This window comes from Mesoplodon bidens (assembly GCF_964165515.1).
Source record: "Mesoplodon bidens genome assembly, chromosome: 17".
In the NCBI taxonomy this organism is placed as follows: Eukaryota; Metazoa; Chordata; class Mammalia; order Artiodactyla; family Ziphiidae; genus Mesoplodon; species Mesoplodon bidens.
Window position 1 is genome coordinate 14,353,841 of NC_138174.1, and position 22,374 is coordinate 14,376,214.

Genomic DNA, 22,374 nt, shown 5'->3' on the forward strand with positions numbered 1-22,374 from the left:
AGTTCCTGATAAGCTTTCAGAAATTGCTAGATAGGTCTACAAAATGTGTGGATATCTAATACATCATGCCCTGTAGGAAGTTTGAATATAAATATTATGCTTTTTTTTTTGAACTATAAATGTCTTTGTGTCTCTTTGGTGATGGTTTACTAATATTTTGCAATTAACTCCAGAAGCCTTTATATTTTGATCTTACCAGTATAGAGATAACTGTAGAATTTTGATAAACTTTTCAATCCCATAATGTTCCACAAATGCAGCAGAAATAAATTCCTTAGTAGAAAGCCTTAGGAATTTCAAACTAATGCTATGCCCAATAAAGACCCAGCTTAATTATGATCTATGATCAGCCTAAAAAATATCTCAGGAAAATGTATATAAGTTTAGGTCTGTTTATTAAAGCAGTTCCAAACCTCTAGTTTGGCTGTAGAGTTAACATTGACCTACATACTTCTGACTCATTTAATGCCCTCTGTTTCTACCTGCCTCACAACCACTGACTTGTTTCTCTTCTCGTTAGTAACTGCCTTATTTTTGTAGTGTTTCCCAGTTCAGGTCTTTGAGAGAGAATCTCATTGGTTACACTTGTTATTTGTTTCAATTCACTTTATAAATATTTTCCTAATCCTTGAAATACCTTTTCATCAAGTTTTCACTCCTGATCCTTTCAGCTCTGGTTTGGGAGAGAGAGGATTGTTTAGTATGACTTGGTCAGGAACAGCCCTCTGTCCTTTAGATGGGGCTATCTTTAATGTTCTCCAAAATCCTATGAGGGTTTTATTTTTGGGTATCCCAACTCTCAAATTGTTACCTCCATCTTGGGTATTTCTCTTGAGTTCCACAGCAGCGTATCAGTGACTTAACTTACAACTTCATTCAGAGGTTTCCCGGTACCTCAACTCAGCATGTCTATAGCTGAAGTCCTATTCTTCATCCTTAACTGGCTCTGGCAGTGCTTCTGTTCCACTGAAAAGCACCAGGAACTATTAAATTCCTTAATAAACATTGTTGTGATACCTTTTTCTTTCTTGTAAGCCTTAGCATTATGTGTGTATTGAGAATTCTGAGTGAGTTCTTATTAAACGTAGTGTATGAGCCTTGAAACATCTATTTCAGTTACTTGGGCCTTTTTTAAACTTTTGAGTTCTGGAGTGTGATCTCATTTGCTATAGTCTGAACTCCAGTAAGTGGCAGTATTAGTTTTCTGAAGTTGAAAAAAATTGAAATGTACTGATAATAGATATGTTTATAATTTTAGGCAGCAAAGGAACAGACTCAAGATTTAATAATAAAAACCACTAAGCTTCAAGCTGAAAGGTAAGTTTTTCTTTACATAATCAACTCTTCATTAATTTGGAGATAACTCGGAAAGAAAATTATAGATAACTTCAAAGTTAAAACAATGATCAAAGACGTGACTCAAAAATGATACAAAGTATGAGGTTCTAAGCAGTTATCCAAGAGTAAAATAAACATAAAACAATAGTTTAGGAACATTGATAATTGGGATGATTGAGAGATTATCCCTCTTTGGAAGTGATGATGCATTGTTTGTTTGCCATAGAATTAAAAAATGACTGCTTTTTAAAATGTGGATTTTTCAAATTTTTAGTAATTTTATTATCTTTTTCCACAATTGTCTTTTATTTTTTATTTCTGATTATGCATCCTGCTACAGTCAAGATACAGAACCGTTCCATCACCACACAGGTCTCTCCCATTGGTGCATGGACCACGATGAGAAAAATTGCAGCCTCAGCTGATGTGAAGAGATGGTTGGCTCTACAGAGCAGCCAACTCTCTAAGGAAAGGCAGGTGCTGGATTTCTGTACTCAGAACTAAGCATGTGCCTTGAGCATCGAATTAGAATGTTTTTAGTAGCACAACTAATCTTTTGAAAGAAAAGTTTCCTAGAAAAGAAATTTGCAGTTAGAGACCCACACATGAATTTTTCTGTTAAGTTATTGTTGGCTGACTATAAAAACATACATGGATTCAATTGAAAATTGTGACTAAAACTAAGAGTAACAGATCACCGATCCTGTATACAAAGTTTGTGGTCTGAGTTTCTGGTCTGAGTTATAAATCTTTCTCTTGCCATCTTTACTGTAGTGTGTAGTACAGTCTCGTGACTAATTATTGGTTTGATTGACTCTCTTTCCTACTGAACTGTGAGCTCCTTGAGAACGATGACAATTTCTTATTCTCTTTTTGTGTCTCCAATGCGTAACACACTGTAGATTCAATAAATAATTTTGAGTGAATGAATATGAAATATAGCTATTTCAATGTCAGGAAAGGAACATAAAATAAAAACTGAAAAATAAGCATTTTATTGGAGCTCGTAACATGTATGGGACTGGTTAATGTCTGCAGGAGGCAATATTAGAATATTGTCCTTCTGTTCATATGTTGTCAAAACTATTTAAGCAAGGTTGTTTGTGTTTATTATTTTAGTAAGCCTATGAAAAAAGTGTTTTGGCCTGGCATGTTTCTGGGAAGCAAACATTTGTGATATTCTAAGTATCCCAAGAGCTATGGATTTGATGTGCCAAATGAACATTTGTGTGAATGTATTTTAAGAAAATTACATAGCAGAAATCAACATTCCTGGGTGCTGGCAGAGTTGTTTTTCCATTTTAAAAAATTACTTTTTCCTTTTTAACGAGAAACTTAGACAAGCATTTGGCTTTAGAAATAGAAATTCTATGGGCTTATTTGGATAACATGATATTCTTATTCAGACAAATTTATAAATGATATGAATATTTTTTCCAGCTGAGTTAGAAGGAGGTCATTTTGACAGCTGTTGCTCTAATAGCTAAAGTTTGGTGTAGAATTGTCTTCACAGAACTGCAGTTTAACATTTGCCCTTGATGTTTAATTGACAGTCAGAAGATGGGTTTCATTGATGATTAGGAAAGGCTGTGTCCAGATGAACATACCTCCATCTTTTTGAATACCACTGAAATCACTATTATGTATTTTTTTGTCTCTTGGAAAGGCCTACCAGCCAAATTTCTCTCTGGACTCAGAAAAACATAGTCTCTGGCTTATATTTATGTTTATTTTTGAGGTGTAGTATGTTAGTGGAAAGAATGTAGACCTTGAAAACCTGAATTCTAATACAAATCTTGGGTAAGAGCTCATTGGAGTTTTAATCTTTAACGAGTTATTTCTTAACCTCCCTCACTCTCAGTTATCACATCTGAAAAAAGGAATAATAAACTATGTCACAGGGTATAGTGTGCTGAACACACTGTCTGACATACCTCAAGGAGCGTTACCCTCCATATTTCTCCCTTTTATTAGACAAAGTTGTGTGGCACATCTTGTTTCTACATTGGCATTGGCTTTGGTGGCTGGAAGCTTAGGCTGTTCTGCACTTAATTGGGATAGCTTTCCTCAGCTGTTATTTTTTTTTAATTTATTTATTTATTTTTGGCTGTGTTGGGTCTTCGTTTCTGTGCGAGGGCTTTCTCTAGTTGTGGCAAGTGGGGGCCACTCCTCATCACGGTGCACGGGCCTCTCACTATCGCGGCCTCTCTTGTTGCGGAGCACAGGCTCCAGACGCGCAGGCTCAGTAATTGTGGCTCACGGGGCTGGTTGCTCCGCGGCATGTGGGATCTTCCCAGACCAGGGCTCGAACCCGTGTCCCCTGCATTGGCAGGCAGATTCTCAACCACTGCGCCACCAGGGAAGCCCTCAGCTGTTATTTAAGTTCTCATTCTTTCTCTTTTTCTTTTTTTTTAAATTTTATTTATTTTTGGCTACGTTGGTTCTTTGTTCCTGGGCGCAGGCTTTCTCTAGTTGGGGCAAGCAGGGGCTCCTCTTCGTTGCGGTGCGCGGGCTTCTCATTGCAGTGGCTTCTCTTGTTGTGGAGCACAGGCTGTAGGCACACGGGCTTCAGTAGTTGCAGCACGCGAGCTCAGTAGTTGCAGCACACGGGCCCTAGAGCACGTGGGCTTCAGTAGTTGCAGCGTGTGGGCCCAGGGCACGTGGGCTTCAGTAATGTGGCTTGTGGGCTCTAGAGCACAGGCTCAGTAGTTGCGGCGTGTGGGCTTAGTTGCTTCGCGGCATGTGGGATCTTCCCGGACCAGGGCTCGAACCCGTGTCCCCTGCATTGGCAGGCGGATTCTTAACCACTTGCCACCAGGCAAGTCCCTCTTTCTTTCTTACTATTTTATTTTTTAATGGTTTTGTAATTTTAATTATTTGTTATAAACTATTTTAATTTAGGTTTTGAAGTTGGTAACATAAAAATATAAAAAGGATTTATTTTGCACAAATATACATGTAAAAATATAGAGCATATATGATACATATTCTTTCATTGCCTGGTAAAAAATTAGGAGAAGGCAGGGGGAGCATCACATCTTTCTTCTTTCTTCTTCTTTCTTTTATATATGTAAAACTTAAGAAGAAAATTACAATCAGATATAGTTTCACTACCCAGACATAGCCACTGTTAACAGTTTGGTATATCTTCTCCCAGAGTTAGTATGTGTGCATAGTTATATTTTACTTCACTCACTTAAAATTTCATGTTCATTTTCCTATATCTTTTATTTTTAAAAAACATGTTTTTTAATGTGGTATTGTATTTTTTCTTGTGAATGAACAAGCATTCTTAAATTATCAGATATTGTTTCCATTATTAAACATAATGGTTTGGTAAATGTTTTTAAATCATTTTGTGCATTTCAGATTATTTTCTTAGGATAAAGTCCTAGAATTTAATTGTAATTAAAGAATCAAATGGTAGAAATTTTAAAAAATATCTTCATACATATTGCCTAAATTTCTCTCCGGAAAGGTTATGCCAGTTTCCACTTTCATCAGCAATATATGAGAATGTCTATTTTATTAAACCCTGTAGACACTAGATGTTGTCATTAAAAACAGCAATTTTATAGGTGAAAAATGGTATCACACTATTTTAATATACATTTCACCGAATATTGGTAGATCAACCGTTTTTTCATTTTGTTTTGCCATGTATATTTCTTTGCTTTTTTTTGTTTTGGTCTATATCTTATGCCTCCCCCCCGCCCCCTTTTTTTTTTGCTAGCCTTTTTCAATTATTTTGAAATTATTTGGTGGAGATGAGTTTAGAAGTTAGAGTTAAAATATAACAGGAGTATATTTTCAGGGAAAAAAATACCACAAGATTCATAAATCATGTTCTGGGATGGTTTAAAAGAATCATTATAAAAATGAAATAATCTGTTTATTTTATATACTCAGGCAGTATGTGAATACATGTCCTAAAAATTCCTGTGTATGTGTAAAGTTTCTTTTTAAAAGTACATGGGGTTGCTGTACATATTTTTCTGTGACTTGTTTTTTGCACCTATAAAGTGCCTTATAGATAATTTTGTGTAAATACATATAGCTCGACCTCATTTTTTATTTGCTGCATATTATTCCACAGTATGCATTTGCCATATTCACTTATGTTTTATATAACTTACATCATATACAGTGGTTACATGAATACACATCAAATACTCTTAGAAGTTTTAATTTATAATAACCATTTATATGTTTTATTTTAACATTAATTTCATACTTTTAATTTAGATACTAAAAGCCCTCCAAAAGTTACCATATTTCATTTGTGTTGTACAGTAGGGCAGGGTCTGCCTCATGTCTACCTTTTGTCACTTCAGACCCTAGCTCAGGGCCTTTACACCTTGGAGGTAAGTATTTGTACTTGATTGTACAAATACTCCTCAACTTTGTCAAGAATGGTTGTGAACTTTTACCTGGGAAGACTATATATGGTAAAACTAAAGAATAATGTGATTTAGATAATATCTTGAATTTACAGTTGATCCTTGAGCAATACGGGTTTGAACTGCACAGGTCCACTTATATGTGGGGTTTTTTTCAGTTAATACATACTGCAGTCCTACACAGTCCATGGTGGGTTGAATCCTCTGGTGCAGAGGGCTGGCTGTAAAGCTGAATCTGGCTGGTGCAGATTTTCCATTGCACAGGGCAGGGGGTTGGGGGCTGGGGTCGGCGTCCCTGACCCCCACGTTGTTCAAGGGTCAACTGTACTAGATTTAGTTAAAACAAAATGAACCAATAAAGCAATGAATTTTCCGTTGTGTGATAAATTGACTATAAAGATCCAAAAGAAACTCTCAAAAGGTTTTCATTGAAATGGTTAATTTGTATAGTCTCAGGGAATTTTATGAAGTGTTAAAATTGCTTTAAATCCTGTATGGTAACGATTTGAGCTTTATCTAAAAATATAAAACAAAACCTGTTTAGGTAACTTAGTTATCAGCATCAGTATTAATAAGATGATTAAGGACATAGGCTATTTAAATCTGTATAAATTTAATTAGGTGATTTACATTATTTGAGAAAAACAGAACATTACTGCCACCTGGAGGACTTTTCCTTTCTAACCTTCTGTGTCATTCAGCGGGAGCATTTGACTGAATATAAAACCTCACAACTCGAGTACAAACAAAACAAAGATGGCATGCGTTGTACTGTCTGTTCAGATAGGGTTAATGTTTATCTTTGTTCAGTTTCGTTTGAATATTGTTAGATTGTAGAATATTACTGCCCTGTGAATACTACTAGTGAAACACTTATAATTTTATTTATATATCTTCAAATCTAAGATCTAGAAGGCAGGGATGTTGAATTTCTGCTCTTGTAGTTTGTATTCCTGACTTGCCCTTAGATGGGATCCTGCTCAGTCCTTCAGGTCCCTGCAGACTAGAGTGCGCCTTTTGCTAATTGTCAGCTAGTCTAGATAGGTTGCGTTCGGATAATATAATTGAAAAGACTTTTTCTTATTATGATCGTATGCAGAAAAAGTGGGGAAGGGAGAGTGGAAGAGTGATTTTTTTTTAATTAATGAGGGATTACTAAATGAATTCTTGACTACTATTTCTAACCTAAAATAAAAAAATAATAGGCCTGATTTTTGGTTGTTGTGTACTTCATGTGCAAGCTTCAAAGGCTTAGGATTTTTTTAGTGACTGAGAAGAAATTAACTGGCATATTTCTCTTCTGTAAGATAACTTTGTTTTCAAGAGGTGAACTATGCAAGTACACCTAAGTGGCTAAGGACTGTAATACCCGGACCATTCATGAACTTATTTCTTCTTTTGCTTAATGATTAATCATTTTACTGTGGCTTCTACTGAGGTAGAACAATATCAGCCAATTTTATCACCTACATGCCTGATGGGCTTCTAATATTTGAGGCAGAAATAAGGCTTTTGAAGATATTGAGACTCTTCCACACCTTTGTTTTAAAAGTTATGTCAGATGTAACTTGTTTTAAAGCTATGCAAATGCATAGTGTGCTTGATTTTTTGTTGCCTTTTTAAAAATATTACAGTCAAACATTAGAAATAAGAGCACAAGTTGCAGATGCCTTCTTATCCAAGTTCCAGCTGACTTCTGATGAAATGAGTCTTCTCCGAGGTACAAGAGAAGGACCTATCACTGAGGTATTTTGCTTTCTGTTAAAATCACTTAAAGCATAGCAGTTACAGATGTTATAGAGAAATCATTCTTTTTTAAAGCTTTATTTTACCACCTGAAATTTTTTTTGATTTAAAAATGTTTTTAAATTTAGCAATTAAGGTGCATATTTTAAATTACCTTATTTTTCAAAGCAATACATATACTTTTTTTGGGTTGTGTTTAGAAGTCAAAGAGTACAACATGGCTTATTATAAAGAAAACCTACATCACCTACTCCACTCCTTCCCATCTCTAAGTCCTTTGGCAACCATTTTCAATCTTGTTAATTGCTTCTTTTGTAAATTCTGTATTCTCGATCTATAGTTAAAAAGGATATGCTTTAATTTTAAAGGATTTTTTCAAGGCATTGGGAAGAGTAAAACAGATTCATAATGATGTCAAAGTTCTCTTGCGTACAAACCAACAGACAGCAGGGTGAGTAGTCTTTTCAGTTCATGATTGTGTTACCTTTTATATTTCCAAAATTTAACGATTTTCTAGGTTCTTCTTAAAGTATATGACATTATGACATTTTGTGAAATAGAAGTTTAATCTTTATGTATCTTTGGATAAGGAGAAAGTTATACCCTGATACGTTTAGAGTAAAACAGCAGTTGGGTATCTAAGTGATGGTGTTAAACTTGGCGACATTTAATTATAAAGATTTACTGAAAAATTATTCCACAAGATGATAAAAAGTTAATAGGCTATAACCAAATCACTCTGTAATTAAATAAAGTGATTAGGTTCTTAGATGTATTCAATAGCTATTGGCTAAAACTTTTTAATAAATTATAATAAACCTTTAATGTTTTTAGTTTAGAAATTATGGAACAGATGGCCTTGCTTCAAGAAACATCTTATGAAAGACTTTACCGGTGGGCTCAAAGTAAGTGATTTCTTCTATGCAGTCTAGATTCATGAATATTAGTGTTTGATTTTGTTATTTCACTTAGTCTTTATTTGATATCATTTTGATCTTAGTAATCAAAAACTATTTTTAAAAAGAAAAACTTTATATTTGAACATATTGTCTTTGTATGTGTCTCATAAACATCTACTATCATTCAAGCACTGTCTATGATTAAGGATGGGAATAAAAAAATAAAATCAGTATTTCTGCCCCAGATTATCTTAAAGTTGATTAGACATCTCTTGTTATTTACATGTAGTAGTTACTACAACTATAACAAATGGTGAGTTTTTCTATTACTGCTGTAACAAATTTAACACAATCTTAATGGCTTAAAATAACACAAATTTATTATTTTATAGTTCTGTAGTCAGAAATCACCATGCTAAAATTGAAATGTGGGCAGGGCTGCATTCATTTCTGGAGGCTCTAAGGTGTAGTCTGTTTCCTTGCTCATTCCGTTTGTTGGCATAACTTAGTTCTTTGAGTCTGAGGACTGAGCTCTGGGTTGCCTTGCTGGCTGTCACTGAGGGTCTTTCCCAGCTTCTGGAGGCTGCCTGCATTCTTTGGCTTGTGGCCCCTTCCTCCATCTTTGAAGCCAGTAATGGGTGGATGGAGTCACTTTCTCACGTTGAATCTCTCCTGCCTCCTCTTCCATCTCATATCTCTAACTCTTCTGCGAGCCTTTTTTACTTTTAAGACCTGTATGATTACCTTGGACCCACTTGGGTTATCTGGGAAAATGTCCCTATTTTAAGGTCTGTCACCTTAATTCCATCTGCAAAGTCCCTTTTGCCACGTAAGATGGCATATTCACAGGTTTCAGGGATTAGGGGTCTTTGGAGGACCATTGTTTTGCCTATCACAAATGGTTTATTTGCTTTAGATTTGCCTTAAAATGTTTCAGTAGTCTGTTCATAGAATTGCCCGTTAAAAACAAAGTAGTTAAGACTTCAAGAATGGAACATGTGCACAGGATATTTTAATAGATGTTACCAGCTGACTGTTGGAAGGAGTTGGGATTAAATCCAGTTAACCAGTATACTTGTACTTGACTGTGAAAAACCTTATCTGTTTCAGATGATTTACTCTTTATCTCCAAAACTTGTTTCTTTTTTTTTTTTTTTAATATTTATGTACGTATGTACGGCTGTGTTGGGTCTTCGTTGCTGCACTCAGGCTTTCCTTAGTTGCGGCGAACGGGAGCTACTCTTCATTGCGGTGCGCGGGCTTCTCATTGTGGTGGCTTTTCTTGTTGCTGAGCACAGGCTCTAGGTGCGCGGGCTCCAGTAGTTGTGGCTCGCGGGCTATAGAGTATAGGCTCAGTAGTTGTGGTGCACGGGCTCAATTGCTGCATGGCATGTGGGCTTTTCCCGGACCAGGGATCGAACCTCTGTCCTCTGCATTGGCAGGCAGATTCTTATCCACTGCGCTACCAGGGAAGCCCCAAAACTTGTTTGTTTTTCTGCTTCTCTTGTTTGCACTGTTTACTCCTATTTGGAGTATGGTCTGGCTTTCCCTCTTTATATCCAAATCCTACCTCAGTCTTCAAAGTCAGGCTTAGGTTCTACATCTTCCTGGAACTCTCCACAACTACATTAAATCATAGTGGCTTTTCCCATCTCTGAACACTAACTGCTGAATATATTTATTTGGTATTCAATAATTTACTACTCTAACATAACTTTACTTTTCATATATGTATGTCTTAGCTCTCCAGTTAGATTTCTGTTTTCATAAAGGCAAGGACATTGCCTCATATTTCTTTGTGCTCCCATGACGTCTAACTTGGAAGTTCCAAACTGACATTCTGACTCCTAAGGACCCTGGAGTCATCGTAAGATAGCTCCAATCCCATACACGTGTATGTTTTTCTCAGTCAGTGTATGCCAGAAAAATATACTGCTAGCGTGAGGTCCTCATATTCCAAAAGGTTGGGAACTTCTGAACATGCTCTGAGTTTTTTGAGCAGAGTAGACATTTAATAAGTATTTTATAGATAGGACAGTAAAATAAAGGACATATTGGTGTACAGATTTTTTAAACAGTTTAAAATCTAAACAATTTTGAAATTATAATCTTAATACTATATATTAGTTACCCATATAAACATTTTAGCAAACTCCTTGAAGATTGCTCCCAAGGTAAGGAACTGGTAATATATGTTTTGTACTCCCTTTCCTCCTTGACATTGCCATGTGTATAGCAGTTATTTAGTGCATGTTTGTTCATTGACTGGTTTCTTCAGAACTGTAGTTTTGTTTTTTGTTTTTTTTTGCGGTACGCGGGCCTCTCACTGCTGTGGCCTCTCCCGTTGCGGAGCACAGGCTATGGACGTGCAGGCTCAGCGGCCATGGCTCACGGGCCCAGCCGCTCCGCGGCATGTGGGATCTTCCCAGACCGGGGCACGAACCCTTGTCCCCTGCATCGGCAGGCGGACACTCAACCACTGCGCCACCAGGGAAGCCCCGTAGTTTTTTATAATAATAAAATATGTGGGGACTTCCCTGGTGGCGCAGTGGTTAAGAATCCGCCTGCCAATGCAGGGGACACGGGTTCAAGCCTTGGTCCAGGAAGATCCCATGTGCTGTGGAGCAACTAAGCCCGTGCACCACAGCTACTGAGCCTGTGCTCTAGAGCCCGCGAGCCACAACTACTGAGCCCATGTGCCACAACCACTGAGCCCACGTGCTGCAACTGCTGAGGCCAGCGCGCCTAGAGCCCGTGCTCCGCAACAAGAGAAGCCACCGCAATGAGAAGCCCGCCCACCACAACAAAGAGTAGTCCCTGCTCGCTACAACTAGAGAAAGCCCATGCGCAGCAACAAAAACCCAACACAGCCTATATATATATATATATATATATGGTATACCAGATAGCAGATGTGGTCATTTGCAGTTATATAGGTATTTAAGCTTACATTTTTAGTTTGACAGCATGAACTAGTTTTTGATTGGCATGTTCTCTAGGCTTTTCCAAGCATTTTTTTAATACAGTATTTAGACTCTGGCTGTACAACAGACATAATAAAGACCTAATTTTAATTTAACAAGTGTTATAATGTTATAATGATTATATAACACAATAAGTGTTATAATGATTTTTCAGGTGAATGCAGAGCATTGACACAAGAATCATGTGACATATCTCCAGTACTGACTCAGGCAATGGAAGCCCTGCAGGATAGACCTGTCTTATATAAGTGGGTGACTTTTTCCTTATTAAAAGAAAACAACAACTTACTTTTTCTTCGATAATTTACATTGACTTTCAGTATTATCAAATTCATATACAATAGTTTGAGCAATATAATAATTTACAGTGATGTTTTTATCTCGGTACCATTGGGGCATCAGCTTATTTGCATATTATTACTTGCTGTAGAGTGCAACATGGAGATGAAAACCAAGGTGTCCCTATATCTAGACTACCTCTTATTTGTGTAGAGGCTAGGGGCTTTTCCACAATCTGTCATCTCGTTAATGACCTAGGAATTGTGTGTAACTAAAACTCCTGTATCAACCCTGCCCCGGAGAGAAGGTCGAATAGACTGACAAATAATAATTGCCCAGAGATGAAAAAAGAAAATTTAAAATTAGAATTCCATTAGTAGGACTCAAGAAAGAAAGAGTGCAGGTATTTGATCCTGTAAGTTATGTCAGCCAAGTGCTATGTGATAATGCTTTGGATAAGAACTTTATGCATTATTAACTTATAAATTTTTTATTCTGTATTTTAATTTTCTTTTACTTTTCATATAAAATAGAAGTAAATACCTTTTTACTTTTAATGCCTGGAATAGTATGGAAATAGGAAGACCAAGTGGGGAGTTAAAATTCAGGAAACAGAAAGCCAGGGCACTACTGCATAGGCATTAATCCTGCTCTGAGCCATGCCCTTCATATGCATATGTATTTTTAGAGGATTTCTTTCTTACTCTGTTTTCTGACTGGAACATTACTTGTCCCGTAATAAGGTTCCAGAACACAAATGCTGGACAGCTACATAAAATAATAACATCCCAGTGCTACTTACTGAGTACTCACTATGTGTTAAGCACAGTTCTAAGTGCAGCAGACTTAACATCAATAAAACATTGCCTTCAAATTGCTTTGTTTTATTGAACAAATAAACAAATCCACTTTAATGACTATATTAATTGCTTTTGTAAAAGTCAAGTCTCAAGTGCTTTGTGGCTCAAGTAGTCTGTGGTGGGGAAGGGGGTGAATAGTAGAGGAAATTCCCCTCAGGAAGTAGGTATGAAATGACTTCTTAAGGTTGATAAGCATTTTCCAGGACGATAAGGGAGGAGAGAACATCCCAGGTTGAGGGAGCAGCAGGTGCAAAGGTGTGGATTGAGGAGGAACTTGCACCTTTAGGAAACTGCAAAAGCTTGCCCTGGCTGCTGGGTTAGTAGCGGGAGCTGGATCATAATAGCCCTGCATGTTGTGCAGGTGCCTGTCATAAGCTGATGTTCACTCTTGACCACCAGCGCAGCAGAGCTTATCGACTTCGAAATTTCTTTCCCAGCTTTTTCACTGTAAGGTATTGGTGTTTGATTATGAGTTTTTTGGTACTTGAAACATTTGGTGTTTGTTTAATACTGTGTAACATTGTCCACAGATTCATAATTGTTCACAAGGTTAATCCTTTTTAAAAAATGCCTTTGTCTGTTTTGGGCATCTGAAAAGTTCAGCTGACTTCTACCTTATAAACATTTTTTCTAAATTTTGATTCTTGATCAACACTTGGAAAGGAGCAATATTGCATAATGGTTTAAAAGGTGAGCTCTGAGTTAGATTTTTTGATGAACCCATGCACCTTTATAAGCTTCAGTTTCCTGGAGCTGTAAAATGAGGATAAAAATAGTGCCTGTCTTGCCGGGTTGTTGGGAAGATTAAATTAGAATGTTCCCATAAGGTGTTTACCATAATGCTTTGCTCATCACAAAATATTAGCTATTATTTCTATTTTGAAAGGAGATAAAGTGGAAAGTTTTCAACTAAAGAGAAGTGTATTTAAGGCCTGCACGACAGTAGGGCAAAATGCTTGAAAGACAAAGAATAGAACTAAAATAGGCAAAGATTTATCTCCAGAGGACACACAGGGGATGGGGGCAGTAGTGCAGTATGGAAGGTTGTAAGAAGCATTTGCGGGTTGAATGGGGAAGAGGGAGGATTTTAGTGACAGGTAAGTACCATAAGATGAATGCTAAGAAAGAGGAAATGGGCCTTTCATCTTAAGTAATCACCTATTTCCAAAAGTGGTGGTTTCTTTAAATTTAGGGAAAACTTAATAGTATATCATGTTAACCACCAGATGGCACTATATGAACTTGATTTAAGTGATGTGTAAAAGCTTCACGGTTCATTATTGTGTCTCGCGTGTGTAAGTATCACGTACAAGAAAATGTCAGTTATTGAAGTCTTTGGGGAAAGTTGCCATACTCAGTTTTTCTTAGGTATTATATAACCAAATGCTAATGCATTATTGACTTTTAATTAATCAAGTACAGAAGTTTCTTCAAAAAGAAATTTATTACAAGTAGAAATGAACAAATTGATGTTGTCTTCTTTGCATTGGTAAACCTTCAGCATATAAATTATTAAAGAACATAGTAACGTGTACAGTGCTGATTTTTCTTCATTTTTTATTTGTTGCATTTCTTAGGTTTCTACACTATTTTATCTTTTAATTCTTTTTTGGACGAATTTTTTCATCTTTTAATTTGCTTTTTGACCAGAATTTTTCTTTTTCTGCTATGGCTAGATGTAAAAAAATGGAGATTTAAATTTTTATTTTAACTAGAGGCATATTTACATAATTTTAACAGTCACCTTTGTAAAGCTACATTTTCAGTTTTTGACCTTTGTTGGAAGAGAATCCGTTTTGGTCAAAGAAATTTTCTTCTGTCTCTGGGAAAAGATGTTTCATGTCTTCAGGTATCATTGAAGGTTCCTTTTAGTTCATGCTGTTCTTCAAATTATATTTATTGCAGGAAAATAAGCATTAATATTGTTTATTTATATTTTATAGTAAACAGATTCTGGTGTTTGTTAGGCTTTTTAAATTGCCCCTCCCCCATTTAAAATGCCAGTGGATTCACTGGTTTCTCATATAACTTGTGGTCACAGTGAATAGTCCTAGAAACAGAAGTTACATTGTTTCTGTTTATTACATAGCCATTTGGGTCCAGAGGGTGAAGATTAGTTTTACATATTTAAAAAGTTAAAAGTTTGTGAATTTCGTGCTGTCATAAGGAGTTGTCTGATCACAAGTCATTTCATGGAATTGATGATCATTTAAAGCAGGGGTCCCCAGCCCCTGGGCCGCAGACCGGTATGGGTCCTCGGCCTGTTAGGAACCGGGCCGCACAGCAGGAGGTGAGCGGTGAGAGAGGGAAGCTTCATCTGCGGCTCCCCGTCGCCCCTATCGCTTGCGTTACAGCCTGAGCCATCCCCCCCCCACCCTTATGTGGAAGAATTGTCGTCCACGAAACGGGTCCCTGGTGCCAAAAAGGTTGGGGACCACTGATTTAAAGGAATGCATTCTTTACCCTGAACATTTATAATTTCAGAGCATGAGGCAAAAAATAGAAACAAGCATTTTGGTTCTAATTTATTTTAAAAAATAGAAAGTGAATGCAAGGCAATTGTGTACTTTAGCAACACTTAGCTTGATACTGCGTTTTCATCTTGACGTATATAGCTGGTATGTCACTGCAGGGAATTTCAAAACCATTTCTTTTTAACCAAAACCAAAAAACCACAAACAACCATGATCTGGTTACTAGTGAACAGTCCTTTAAAAAGGTTCAAAGTCCTAAAAATTTACAGCTATTGGTTACTTCACTACACTTTTATTTAAAAATATTCCATCTTCCAGCTTTCTTATGTTAAAAAAAATGTGGGTTTTTCATTAAATCAGTAGCATACTAAAGAAAGCAGTATAGCCTAAGAAATTCTTCTGGAAACCTTTGGGAAATTTTGATAACTTTAATTTATATGTAAGATAATGAAATAATTCTCAACATTTAGTAGAGTACTGTTTAGGGATTTAAAAGTTAATTGGTCTAGAATCTGCTGACATTGGACTATGAAAAAAATATTTTGTTTTCCTATGTAGTTTTAAAATACAACTTTCAGTTGGGCATCGGGTGGTGATAATGGGAAACAAAGGCTGATTCTAGTCGAAGAAACAGTTACTGTTGGTAACTCTAAGCCATCCTATAATTTGATCCCAAATTGTCTGATTCTTTCATTCAAAGCTTTTCTTTCCTACAAATTCCTCACCTTTGAAAGTCTTTTTTTTCCCCCCAACCATAATTGATAACTTGTAAATATATGTAAAAGTATTTGCTCTGTATGCATAGTTGTCAGTAAATTTAAGGAACATATGTTTAACATTGGAGTCAAAATAAGCTTTTAAATATGAATAGTATATTTTGTACAAACTTTGATGGTAAATTTTGATAATATTGAATAAATATAAATGAGAATTTTTTAATGTAGAAGGAAAAGTCTTATATTTTGGATTGCAGAGTTCTAACTGTAACCAGCCTCTGAGAACTAGATATTAGGCCTTATGCGTGCAGTGGAATGTCATGTTTTGGACAAGGGGGCCACTGAAACCTGAAGAGTCCCGGATTTCCACCTTGTCTTGATTTTTACTTTTACCAAATCCCCTGCTCTATCCCTTATTGCCACTGCCTCTGTTACTGATTCCAAATCCCAGCATTCTTTCTTAGGCATAAAGAGATGCACCTTTAGGTTGAATTATCATTATGATAAAGTTATTTCATAAATATTTTTTGTTGTTTAAAACAGTATTGCTTGAGAGAATTGTGTAAAAAAGCTTTAGATACCTTAGAAAGTGCATGAATAGTTTGATGTAACCATTAGGAAGAAAAGCAACTGTTCGTTAATAACTTGTTTCTTCTAGGTATACCTTAGATGAGTTTGGAACAGCCAGAAGAAGTACAGTTGTTCGTGGATTTATTGATGCTCTTACAAGAGGGGGCCCAGGAGGTACACCTAGACCCATTGAAATGCACTCCCATGACCCTTTGAGGTATAGTAGTCAGACAGTATTGGAGTATTCGATGTTTTTCTGAAGGAAATCTTTACTAACATTTAGTTTTTTCATTAGATATGTAGGAGATATGTTAGCTTGGCTCCATCAGGCTACTGCTTCTGAAAAAGAACACCTTGAAGCTCTCTTAAAGCATGTAACTACACAAGGTGGGTCCTCTGATCGTTACCGCTCATGCCTAGATCTAGTAAATCACGCAGGACTTCTCTGTCTCTGTTCTTATTGCTGTTTTCTTCATGGAGATCAACTCTTCACACTAGGTGATTTAATAAGCATCCTAATTAATCTTCCTGTCTCTAGTTTCCCCCTTTTTCTGCTGATAGACTTTCTTTTCCATCACTTTCATTTTGTCACACAACTGATCACATTTTTATACTGGACCCTTGGGACCTTTCCTTGTAAGCCTAGACCCCTCTGCTTCACTTTTAAGGCATCTCTGGAGTGTCTGGCTTACATTATCTCAGCCACCATCCTTTAAAGGCAAAAGGTGATGTCCTCTTCATTTTATCTATGCGTACACAGGCTCAGTCAGTGACTGGCTTAAGGTCGTTAAGCTACTACTTCTTTCATTTCTACTATCCAGCCCCTTTTTTCATTCTCATGTGACTATTTTAAAGTTTTTTGAATAATTACCTGTGTACTGGGACTTCCCTGGTGGTCCAGTGGTAGAGAATCCGCCTTCCAGTGCAGGGGACGCAGGTTTGATCCCTGGTCGGAGAACTAAGATCCCACATGCTGCGGGGCAACTAAGCCCGTGCGCCACAACTAGAGAGCCTGCGTGCCGCAAACTACAGAGCCCATGCGCCCTGGAGCCTGTGCACCACAACTAGAGATAAGCCCGCACGCTGCAATGAAGAGCCTGTGCGTCACAACAAAAGATCCTGCATGCCTCAACGAAGAACCAGCGTGCCGCAACTGAGACCTGATGAAGCGAAATAAATAAATAAATAAATAAATAATTAGCTATGTACTAAATGTACCTAAAACTTTGGTCTTGATTTCAAAGAAGAAAAATGATTATTTTTGAGTTGCAAACGTGCTTACAGAATTTCAAATCTTCTTAGTTGTGACTACCTTAAGATGCCTGTTGTAGAAGGGATTAGTAGGTAATTAAGATGCTCTGGCTTTGCTAGGAAGTGAAGAGAGATGTTGTGACTGGTATCACTTACCTATTTTGGAAGCTCAGCCCCACGTCATCCTGGTTTAGCACATCTGCAGGAGAGGCCAGTGTACGAATGGGTGCAGGACTTAACCTCCTCGTTTTTAACTCTTCGGTATTGAGATTAGATTCAACGTATATGATAGGTTGGCACAAAGTCTGCACTTTTTAAAGTTGTTTTCTGTTATGCTAATTACCCAGTTTAAAAGAATGTATTTGTTAAAAGATGTAGGAAAATTTACACGAGAGGTAACATTAAGAAGTGGGAAGAAAATAATTGGAGTTAGAAACAAGTTATTCTGTGGGAATGGCATGAATTCTTCTAAACCTGAGTCTCTCCATCTGTAAAAATGAAGGTGGTTACAAGCAGTACATGTCAAGTACCCAGTACAGACCTTGATAAATAGTCAATAATCAGTAAATGTCGGTTTTTCCATTAGATTGTAAGGCGTGTTTTCCATCTTTATACCCGTAGTTTGTGTGCTTAGCACTACTGCCTTGAGTAGGGAGTTTGTGGAACGAATGCTAATACATCTTCACATCACCTCCTTTAGTTAATAAATTTCACAGTCTTTTTTTTCATACATTTACTCTTTTTCACAAAGAAATAATGTTCAGTAATCAACAGTCAAATCAATTGATAGGGCTTTAGACTCATATTAATATAATTAGTAATGTCCTAAAGATATTAAACTTAATAAAATATTGTTAATTGTTATTTTAAATGTTTATTAATACCATTAATCATATGTATTAGTGTTTGTTAATTTTCTGAACTTATGTGAAGCAAAGTATAATATGGAAAAAAAATTTTAGTTATGTTATAATTAATTGTAGGTGTTGAAGAAAATATTCAAGAAGTTGTTGGACATATTACTGAGGGTGTATGCAGGCCCCTAAAGGTAAAATATTTTGTTTTTATGTATGTTATATGGTAGCTGGTTAAATTAATGACTTATTCTGATTTTAAAGAAACAGCAGCTTGAATTCAGGCCGTAATTTTGTCCGATTAACACAATGTAGGGTAATAAAACGCATTTTAAAATAATCATTGCCAATTTTCTATGCAAGAGGTTTTTGTATACTCATATACATGTATTTATGAAATATCATTTTAGCAGATCACATTCGTTGGTATTATGACATACTCCAAAATCTAAATGTTTTCAAAAGCATTTGTTTATTGAGCATCTCTTGTGTATGTACTGTCCTACCAAATGCTGCAGAGATGTAAGAGAACCAGAAAACACAATGTCTGTGTTTAGAATCCAGTTAGGAAACAAGAAGACACATATGTTATCAGCAGCTTAATAAGCATAGATGTAATATAATATGGAAGTAAGCACATTCAGTGTGGTTTAGATTGTATTTGTTAATTAGGGAATATAAAGTAAGGGAAAGATTAGTGAGGGATGGCTTTGAATTAGAAAAGATTCCTAGTAGTTAAACTTGAGCATATCAAGTTAATCTTGAGCTAGATCTGAGATATTGCCCTGGCAGTATTATAATTGGCCAAATAGGTTGGTGCTAATTCAGGGTTTATCTGCTTTCCTATTCTCTAATAGAAAGAAACTTGGTATAGTCGTTTAAAGAGAAGATTTTTTTTTTCATTTTTTTCCTTAATATTCATTCATAGAGCAGTACCTTTTCACTGATAATCTGTTTTTAGGAATGTAACAGCTGCTTTGCAATTTAGTGCTAAACTAAATTACATTATATGCTGGTGAAAAACCTCAAGATGACCTCATTGTATTGATTATTTCTGATAGCAATTGCCTTGAACCAAAATCTGTAGGTAATGGATCATTTTTTTGTAGAGCATATCTGTGCTAAAGTTTCTGTATTGTTTTACCATCCTCTGTGATTTAATATTCAGAAATTCTTTATTTAGAAGGAATTTTGTGATTTCTGCAATAATAAAATTTAATCTTTTTAATGCTATTCCTACCACATGTGATTAATGAAGAAAAGTTACACTTTTAGGAAATGTTTAGTTTTTTCTCACGTGTTTTTTAATAGGTTCGAATTGAACAAGTAATAGTTGCTGAACCTGGGGCAGTTTTATTATATAAAATTTCTAACCTCCTCAAATTTTATCACCATACAATCAGGTAAGTGGAATGGTGAAATGTGCTTGTTAAATCCCATGTGACACTTCATTTCAGTTAGAACACAGTGTAATATTTTTTGTGTGTGTATTCTATGCATGACTAAGTGTAACTAGTAGAACCTCCACACCATATGAATCATTATATGCATATTATACATACTGTACTTTTGAGGTCCGTCGTTTCCTCTTCCCTTTCTTCTCCAAGCATAAGTACACACACACACACACACACACACAGACACACACACACACACACACATAGCAGTGTAAGTCTATAATATAAGTATTTTTTGAGTCCTCCTGTATTAGTAAAAGAGATCCATGGCACCTAAAGCAACTATATGTTATACTCAGAGTAGGGCATAATTAGTAAAATGTCCTATTCTGAAGGTTTACATAAAGGTTTCTTTAGCATTCAGTTTTCCATTAGTGATAAAACAGAAGATAGCTTTATCTCCTCTAAGTAATAGCTGTCTTATCTTCTCTAAATAAAAGTGACTTTATAGATAAGACAAGTGGTTCTTAATCAGATAAAATATGATCTTCAACTCCAAAATTTGCATTCATTTTCTCCTTGCAAATGTCTTTTGGTGGTATACATACACTTGAGCCTTATTGTAGATGTCACTATAAGACCATGTTATATGTGTAGTTGTGTTAAAAGTGTTCTTCCAAGCTATGTTTTTGATAGTTTTCGTATTAGCCTATTAAAAAGTGATTTTAAATTACTTTTTATCAAGCATGCCAGTATCAGGAACAGAAGAGTCACTTTCAGTACATGAATAGGAGAATAAAATAGGGAGTTGTTTTATATACATGCTTGTCTTACATTCTGCCAAAAATGAGAAACCCCATTGGATAAGTCTAAGAAATATCCTTGTAATATAAAATTGAGAATTATGGAATGTAGAATAATTATTTCAAAATGTTATCGGATTTTTCGTAATTAGTCTAAATATATTGCTATTTAGGTAGCTGTATAAAAATTGAGAAGCTTTATAATTTACAGGTGTGTTATTGATACGGTATAACAGTTTTAATTTAAAAAACTCAGTATTAATAAAAATTATTTTCTCAATAGAGCTATTGATGGAATGGCTTCCTTAAGATTAAAATCAGATTTTCTTGTATAATCAAAACATGCATTTACTATAATAGAGGAAAAATAGAGACATGGGTTTGCATATTACAAGTGTTTGTTCTAACCCACTGCTTTTCTAAGAGATTGTGAAATATTTAAAACACTGGTTTGTTTTCATTTGTTCATCACCTAACTTAAAAGGAAAAAAACCCTCATTTTTATATGAAAGTAGGGTAATTGTTTTTAATTCACAGGTTATATAAAACCTTTTATTTAAATCTAGATCTTTTTAAGGAATTCTACTCAGTTAAAGAGCTGGGTTGTTTTGGCCTGTTTTGCAACCTGAAATATTCTTTGCTTTTAGTGGCATTGTTGGAAATAGTGCAGCTACATTGTTGACTACCATTGAAGAAATGCATTTGCTGAGCAAAAAAATATTCTTCAGTAGCTTGAGTCTTCATGCCAGCAAATTAATGGACAAGGTACGTTTGAAAAATGCAATTCTTGAACTATGTGAATGTGAGTTTTTCACATTTAAATGTTGTTTTACTGTTTCCATATTGGTGACAATTTTTTCCCATTCCATTCAGCGTTCTTTTGAGTTCTTCCTGTGAACAACAAAATTCATTTTGAGGCGGCTTACAGGATGTAGGCTTATAATCTGTTCCTGGAACAGTGTAATTTTGAGTCATAATTAGTAGTAGAATCTCAAGCCCTAGTTTCACTACCATTTTTCAATAACCAAAAATTTGTAATTAAAGCAAACTTACTATATTTAATAGGTCAGGGCTAAAATGACATACAGATTGGAAAACTTGAACTTTTACTAAATGTTTTTTCTAAACAGCTTACTTAAGTTTTACACTCTTGGTCCAGCTTTGTCCTTATGAAATTTATGTTCCTTTGAGTTATATACTGTAAATAATTATGGAAACAAACAAGGTAACAAAAAACTCTCACAAAAACAAACAACAAAAACCTGAAAGAGTTCTGTGAGAGCTAATATTTTAAACTGAGCATTGTGTTGTGCAGCAGTAAATTGGAAAGACCTTAAGGGATGGGTTTATAATGATCAAATCCTTCTTTGTTTTTATTTCATTATTAAAGACTCACGTTTTTCAAGGATGCATCACAATCACCATTCTGGCTTTTTTTTTTTTTTTTTAATTATACTGGTCTATCTAACAGCCTGGTTATATTAGATACAGGTTTGTAGTATAGTGTGGAACAGTCAGTAGCAATCCAATCCAAAGTACCTGGTGTATTTTTACATTCCTAAGCTCAGAGAAGCCTTAATAAGAGTCTGCTTTCTGACCCCCGTGCAAGACTCATATTTTTTGGAAAAGCAGCATGAATTTGTGGAGCTGGAGTATTTCCCTTATGTGTTTTCCTGTATCACAGGAAGTTTACTAACAGTCAATCAGTCCTCATTATAGATATGTTTACATGAGTTCTTATTTAGACAGAAGTTTTCTAAAATCATTCATACACGATATAGACTTTGAATGTGAACAAACATG

General features: G+C 35.7%; 1 protein-coding gene across 3 annotated transcripts in view; it reads left to right on the plus strand.

Moving 5' to 3' along the window:
- COG6 (component of oligomeric golgi complex 6) overlaps positions 1–22,374 on the plus strand; it is a 63,236-nt gene that overhangs the window by 6,308 nt on the left and 34,554 nt on the right. For all 3 annotated transcript variants that reach the window (XM_081215021.1, XM_081215022.1, XM_081215020.1), the window contains exons 4-13: positions 1,259–1,317; positions 7,373–7,484; positions 7,853–7,935; positions 8,319–8,389; positions 11,522–11,615; positions 16,355–16,483; positions 16,562–16,653; positions 18,501–18,565; positions 19,683–19,774; positions 21,219–21,336. In XM_081215021.1, coding sequence (XP_081071147.1) covers positions 1,259–1,317; positions 7,373–7,484; positions 7,853–7,935; positions 8,319–8,389; positions 11,522–11,615; positions 16,355–16,483; positions 16,562–16,653; positions 18,501–18,565; positions 19,683–19,774; positions 21,219–21,336 — 915 coding nt within the window. The remainder of the gene's footprint in view (positions 1–1,258; positions 1,318–7,372; positions 7,485–7,852; positions 7,936–8,318; positions 8,390–11,521; positions 11,616–16,354; positions 16,484–16,561; positions 16,654–18,500; positions 18,566–19,682; positions 19,775–21,218; positions 21,337–22,374) is intronic.